General features: G+C 34.3%; 1 protein-coding gene across 1 annotated transcript in view; it reads left to right on the top strand.

The window, feature by feature from the left end:
- The window catches only part of LOC149069057 (putative phospholipid-transporting ATPase IIA), a 36,204-nt gene continuing 28,719 nt past the window's right edge, over positions 1 to 7,485 (top strand). The window contains exons 1-3 of the mRNA XM_089251322.1: positions 1 to 355; positions 2,158 to 2,331; positions 5,467 to 5,608. Coding sequence (XP_089107448.1) covers positions 294 to 355; positions 2,158 to 2,331; positions 5,467 to 5,608 — 378 coding nt within the window. The 5' untranslated portion in view covers positions 1 to 293. The remainder of the gene's footprint in view (positions 356 to 2,157; positions 2,332 to 5,466; positions 5,609 to 7,485) is intronic.

The following is a 7,485-nucleotide window of genomic DNA, read 5'->3' as shown; positions in this document are numbered from 1 at the left end:
AACTGGAAGTGAAAGAGAGGGTGGCAGCGGGTGGACAAATGAGCGGTTGTCAAAACATCATAAGCAAAATGAAATTGATGAAACGAGTGGGCAATCGGTGTCTTGTCGGAAATTGATGACACCTATAAAGAGGTGTCATTTGAGGTGTTACTCACGCAACTCAATCGATCGTTTATTCTCACCCTCTTTTTTTAAATTGAAGTCTATAAATCGATGCACTTGATAATTTCTATTATGGCTCTCGCGTACACGTGATTATTTGCTGTATATTCAATGTACAATTATTATTTAAGATGAATCACCGGAGACCGTTCGAAGAAGATGTCGAAAGCATCAGCTTAAGAGAAAGATCGAGGTAAATATTTTAATTATACCATTGCAAAAAAACATTGTTTTTATGAAACCAATTGCATTATAATCAACAAACAGGAAGTAATGGCATGAGCTGAGAAATTATCAGTTTTACAAACATTTTAACACTCGCACACTTTGTGTGAGCGAGCCACCACTCCCAACCCGTGGACCCTGATGGTAACCTGTATGGTGGAAGACGAGCATTGTACCACTGCACCACTCATGTACCCACTCACTCACTCACAGAGTTCCTTACTCTCAGGGACACACTTTTGGTCACTCACTGACCTGGTCCCTGACTCTCCAGGTGACATGCTTTTAAACTGTTTTTGTCTCACCCATGCTCACACACTCTCTTAAGTCACTCTTTTGGTCACTCGCTGACCTGGGCTCTCATTCTCCATGTCACCTTTTTAGTCTTTTAAATACTTTTATACTGCTTTTTCCAATCACATGCTTATACAGTTTCTAGGTAATTCTTTTGGTTGTTCCCATGTTCACCCACTCTATAGTCACTAAGTGACTCTTTTGGTCACTCGCTTCCCTGGCTCTCTAGGTCACTCTTGGCCATTCACATGCTAGTGTGCGTTCTAGGCCAGCAGTTCTGAATCGCGGCTTCTTGAGAAAAATAAAGAAAAAAAACTAAATTTGAAAAAATAATTATAAATATTTGTGAACAATAAAAATTAATCAGTAACTTTGATGAATAAATAAAACATAGGTGTAGGGGTTCTGCCATAGAAATCATATATCAGAATACGTCTCATAAGGAAAAAAGGTTGAGAACCACTGCATTGCTTTGGTCACTTCCATGCTCACCATACACTCGATCGTTCACTCTTTTGGTCACCCCTATCCTGCTTGCAGGGCCGTAAGACTGGGGCAACTGGAGAACTGACCCAAGGTCTTGAGCAGAATAAGGGCCCCAAAAAATTCACACTTGTTTTACATAAGAGCCCTTTCAAGAGGGCCCCCCCCCAAGGGAAAGTTTCTGCTCAGAAGCTCCAAAAAGGCATACTATGACCCTGCCTGCTTCCATATTCTTTTTGATTATTTGCATACTTGTATATGATCTAGGCCACTCTTTTGGTTGCTTCCATGCTCACACACTCTATAGATCAGTGGTTCTCAACTGCTGGGCTGCAGCTTGGTACTGGGCTCTGACATTAGTCGAACCAGTCCGTGAGTGATTCACTGTTTCGTTTTTACACGTTTATTTCTCATTAGTCGTGTATATGACTGGACTCATGAAAAACGAATTGGAACCAAAGGGTTTGACCTGAGCTATATTTTTTGGGGTTGGGTGTGCTGCAAGGGCTATAGCTCAGGGTTGGAAATTTAGATAGGCGAATGGCCAAACGGGTCAGTGGATAGTTTTCCGAACTTTTTGTTTCATCGATCCTCCCTGTCTTCTATGCATAACATTTAATATTATTGAATGTTTTGTATAGGCTACTACTACTACCACCGAACCACACATGCACCTCGTACACATTCCTTTATGGTATTTCTAATGAATTGTGTATATGCTGAATGTACATGTTGTGAACCTAAGTTGTGAAGTTTGTTTCTTTTTAATTCTTGTTATGTGTAGTGTTGCCATCTGCCATCGATTTTTCTAACCACGAGTCAAGTGCAATGATTGAATGATTGTGTTGTTGCTCTCTGTGGTAAGACTTTTTAACGGGAAGATCGGCTCACATTTGCTCTTTGATTCAGTATAGGCTACTCAACATTCAGTACTATTGAAATGAATAATAAAGAGTCAACATTATGGGACTAATATATTGATTTCATTTGTAGATTGATAAATGACAGCACAGAAAATGTGACGACTCGTTTGAGCAGCGATGAAGGTTTTGAAGCTAGTGAAGATGATTCCCTCCTCGAGACCCATTACCTCCAAAAGAGGAGACGCAGTCGGAAGTATAGATTCTTCTGCTGCATCTGCAACACAGTCCAGCTCTGTTTTTCTTGGTAAGGATATTATCTCTAGAAAAACAATTTCAATTTTTATAGTGCAATAAATCTATGTTAGACAATCATTTTTATGACCACTAGCATTGCTGCATTTTTTGTCCCCCATTCACAGTCATTCATTGTAAATTTATTGATTCAAGTATTTCACTATAAATCTAAGGTTCTTAACCTTTCTTAGTTCCACAGAACCCTTGTGTCAGTAGAGTGAAGACCACAGACACCCTTTCTGAAAAGCACTTTCAAACACGTGTAAAGTATATTAAAATAAAGACTACGAAACAGTCATGTAACGAGTATGTGTTTCTTCTTTGACACCTTTGAAATACACAGTAAAACTTGTTTAGAGCAGAATTGCAGGTGGGCGGGTATATTTTTGAAGTTTGACATTTTTCTGTGTATTATCAAAATCATATTGTACTCGGTGCATACATGCTTATGAATGAAAATCAGTGGGGACAGTTGGATTAAAATTTGTGAAGACATCAGAAGATGTTTCTGGAAGAACGAAAAATGTGTGTGTGTGCAAGTGATAAATGAAATTAAATCCATGACATATTGTACTGTCTTAAATATTATACTGTGTGGCATGGTATCTGAAAGCGCCACACACATCATGCTGGACATCCAATCAATTGTTATATTTTGGTCACAACTCCATCTCAACGTAACACTTCTTCCAACATAGGAAAGTTAGCAAGAATGTTGGCTACTACTATATTTTTCCATATTTGTATCTTTCCCAAAAAAAGCTTGCAATATTTCAGTAGCACCCATGATTGTAACTTCACGACCTTGAATGAAAATATTTATTTCATTGATGTGGTGAAAAATATCTGCCAAGTAAGCCAAACCATTTATAAAATGCAGTGATTTTGAAGTACTAACTGATAAAGGTACAACTTTTATGATGTGAAATTATTTGTCATTCTATGAACTTGTGATTACACATGCTACTAATATGACTGAACTTTTTACAAAAAAATTAGGAGTATGCTTAATTTCATTGTGTATAAAAAAAAATGCAGGGCTCTCACTTGTCTTACTTTTCTTACTTTTTGGTAAAATGTCTTACTTTCTCGGTTTTTGTCCTACTTTTCACCAAATCCTATCGACAAAATTTGTGTAATTGATTTTAAGTGAGCAGGAAATTATTTATATATTGCCAAATATTATACAAATGTTGGAGAATGCAATTAATGATTCTGCCAAAGCAGAAATTGTATCATTTTTAAGGTAATTTGAAGGGAGAGGTATATGTGGACCATTTGATTAATTTTTCATTTGCTTAGTTTGAGGGTTCAATAAGTATAGTAGTCATTAGAAACTTCTGTCTGGATGGAAAAATGATTTTGTATTTATTACTCCATGGTCTTGGACAGTAACTTTCATCATTCAAAATTATGGTGCAAATAGGTAAAACAACAGTTTGCATTTCAAAGCAGTTGGACACATAGGCCTATTCTAAGTTTGGTGATTCTGATGCTACCCAATAGCATTCAGTTGTCTTCTGTATTTTTAAGGCATGAAGAGGCATAAACAATATTTACAATGCTCAGCAAAGAGCTAGAAATGGAAGTGCTTCATTTGTCAAAAATGATTACACTGGCATTGAACAGTAAAATGTGAACAAAACAGTAAAATTTAAAAATGATGAACAATGCAGTAAAACTATCTGGTTCACCTTGCCTTATTTATGTTGGATCTTGTAGTTTACACATTTTGCATTGTGCTTTCGAAAGTGGTCTCGAAGGTGCCTCATTCTTAAAAAACGTACGTCTTCGAAATTTGCTGTGCATTGTCGAAGAGTGTTGACAAGCTCTTCACTTTGGAAGACTCAAAAAAAGAATATAATATATATGAGGAAAGGCAGCAAAGAATTATCTGTGGTTGCTAGTGCACTGTTTTAGCCAAAAATTGGTTTTGTAACCAAGTCATTTGTCATTTTGTTTTGGCTTGACTGAAATAGTGCTGGGAAAAAAAAAGTTAATTTAAAATTAAATTTTTTTTTTTAGGAATTTTTTCCATTATGCTATGATTATGTTGTCTAAGGGAGTTACCCTCCCCCATCCTTCTTTTTTAGTCCTGTGTTTTCTTACTTTTTCTCATTTTTTGAGTGGGAGCCCTGCATTTGGTTTATTAATTTTTCATTTGCTTAGTTTGAGGGTTCAACAAGTATAGTAGTCACTAAATACTTTTGTCTGGATGGGAAAAATAATTTTGTATTTATTACTTCATGGTCTTGGACAGTAACTAACATTCATCATTCAAAGTTATGGTGCAAAGAGATGAAACAACATGTTTGCATTACAAAGCAGTTACATACATAGGCCTATTTTAGGTTCGGTGATTCTGATGCTACCCAATAGTATTCAGTTGTTTTCTGTATTTTTAAGGCATGAAGATGCGTAAACAATATTTACAATGTTCAGCAAAGAGCTAGAAATGAAAGTGTTTCATTTGTCGAAAGCGATTACACTGGCATTGAACAGCAAAATGTAAACAAATCCCTTTAAAAAAGGATGGACAACACAGTAAAACTATCTGGGTCTCCTTGCCTTATTTACATTGGATCTTGTAATTTACACATTTTGTACTGCTTTTGAAAATGGTCTCGAAGGAGTGTCATTCTTCTGAGCTTCTTCAAAATTTGCTGTGCATTGTCGAAGAGAGTTGACAAACTTTGCACTTTGGAAGACTCCAAAAAAAGAAAAGAAAAAAAAAGGAATATATATGAGGAGAGACAGCAAAAAATTATCTGTGGTTGCTAGTACACTGTTTTGGCCAAAAATTGGTTTAGTAACCAAGTCATTTGGCATTTAGCTTTGGCTTGAGTCAATCTTATAGGATACCGGAATAGTGCTATGAAAAAAAAAAAATATTTTTAAGGGATTTTTTTCGTTATGCTATGATTATGTTGTCCAAAGGGGTTACCCTCTCCCATCCTACTTTTCATTCCTTTGTTTTCCTACTTTTTCTAATTTTTTGAGTGGGAGCCCTGAAAAATGTATTCATTTGAATTTTCTCACAGACCCCCTGAAATGCTCTCACGGACCCCTGGTTAAATGCACTTGCAAATATCATAAGTCTTACAAATCTTTTCGAATGGTGCATCTTTTTCTTTTTTCTTTGCAGTTGTTGTAAGGCCATGCCAACATTGTGTGGCCAGAGGCATTACACTCCCAGAACTGTGTATCTGGGTAGGCCAACTAATGAATCATTTCCAAAAAACATTATCAAAAATCAAAAGTATAATATCATCACTTTCATTCCTTTAGTGAGTATATGTTTCTTTCTGTATGATTTTATTGCATTGTATCAAGTGTGTGCATTCCATCAAATTAATGTGGATTACTTCAGTGCTACAATATTATGTATAACGTGTGGGACTATATCTAGTGCTGTATGACAAAACAAATTTCGCATTTTAGTTATTTCGCATCTGAGTTATATTTTATTTACTGTATGTGAGGAAATCAATTCGCTAATATGATTATTATTTTTTATTTACTGTGAACAAAACAAGGAAAAGGATTGACCATTTTATGCATTAGATTGTAAGAAAAATTTCATATGCAGGTGTCCTTCACTTTATGCAATTAATTGGTTCTGCAAAATAACTGTAAAGCAGGCACAGTCTTGGCAAATCAAAAAATATGAGTAATCATCATAATTTAGCTGCCACCAAAATTTTTTAGCAGCCAAGTTTGTTAAAAAACACTTTTTTAAGGAAGGCAATAGTCCAGAATAATATTTTTTGGATTTTTCTGGGACTTGGTGCTTCCTTTCCCTGTTGGTATAAAATTTTACTTGATTTCCAAAAATTCTGTGTTGTATCAGGTTTCAATTTATTAGTCACTCATAGGAAAGTTTAGGTGCCTGTGCCAATTTTCCAGTCACTATTGCAACCTAGTGCCTGGGATTTGTCGAGCCCTGGTGTAAAGTTAGTTGAATTTAACATGGCAAGATAGAAATGTGGCCCAAGAAATTGTTATTGGGGCTTCTGTTTTAAATTTTCTACATATGATTAACACAGAGTCTGTGGATGAAACACAACTTTTAAAATTTCTAAAAAATGTCATTAAATCTTGGAGAAAGTAGAAAGTTTTTCTTTGACCGCTAAAAAAAATAAAAGAAATGTCTGGCTTGTAGTAGAGTATTTCAATTTAAATCACGATGTAAAAAAACCACTGATTTAAATTTGATACTTATGATATTTCAAGTAATTTTAAATAATATAATTGATATTTATGTTTATTTTTTTATACAATAATGATGGCTGAGGTCTATATATATGAAAATGTGCATGAGGGTGAAAGGATAAAAATATGATTTTGAATTTATGAACCTTTATGTATTACGAGTAAATAGGAGATACTAAGTATCATATTTTAATTGCTTACATATCAATTAATATTTGAACAAATGTGATGAAAGTTTCTTTTTTGGTTAAAGTTTAACACAAGAATTAATTCAGTTTTTCTCTGAAAACTGGAAGGAGTTTCTAGAGAAAGAGGTGTTTTTAAAAGTCTTCCAAGAACTTCCTTTCCCATGGAGAAAGTGAAGTTGTTAAAGAGAGTGTATATATATTGACAGATTTTTTTTATGCCTGTAACAGAATTTACTACAGGCTTTGAGGAAGTAGGCAATACAATATCTATCAGAATAATTGCCACAGTTGGGAAACAAGATACATTTCTTACCTAAAGTAATAATAAAAATGTAAAAATTTTTTTTGATTATACTTATGCTACAACAGAGAGAAATTTTTCATTGCTCGTAATGAACCCTTTTGATCGTTCAAGGTGATTCTTTTCAGAGAAAAGTTTATGGTATCCCAGAAATATTGTATAAACATATTAATTACTTTAGAATATAGGCCTATAAATTGATTAAATTATAATAAATGCCAATTGCATATATGACTATGTGCTTTTTGATTTTTTTATCAAGTATAAATTTCAATAGTGTTTTAAATGTAGAATGATTTCTCCTTTGATATCATATTAGTATGCTAAATAAGATTTTTAGTTTTTTTTTTTTCCTTCTAAAGCATGATCTTTGGAGCTTGAATATTGTCTATTAGTTAAAATGAGAACTATAACTGTTATATGTGAAACTATTTAATGCTTCTACTAAGCTAGCAATTTAAAC

Source organism: Pholcus phalangioides, unplaced genomic scaffold (genome assembly GCF_987345545.1).
Source record: "Pholcus phalangioides strain wild (caught in Gottingen) unplaced genomic scaffold, Ppha-v1.0 ptg000024l_1, whole genome shotgun sequence".
Taxonomy (NCBI): Eukaryota; Metazoa; Arthropoda; class Arachnida; order Araneae; family Pholcidae; genus Pholcus; species Pholcus phalangioides.
The sequence above is the reverse complement of the archived record's forward strand: the minus strand, read 5'-3'. Positions and strand labels throughout refer to the sequence as shown.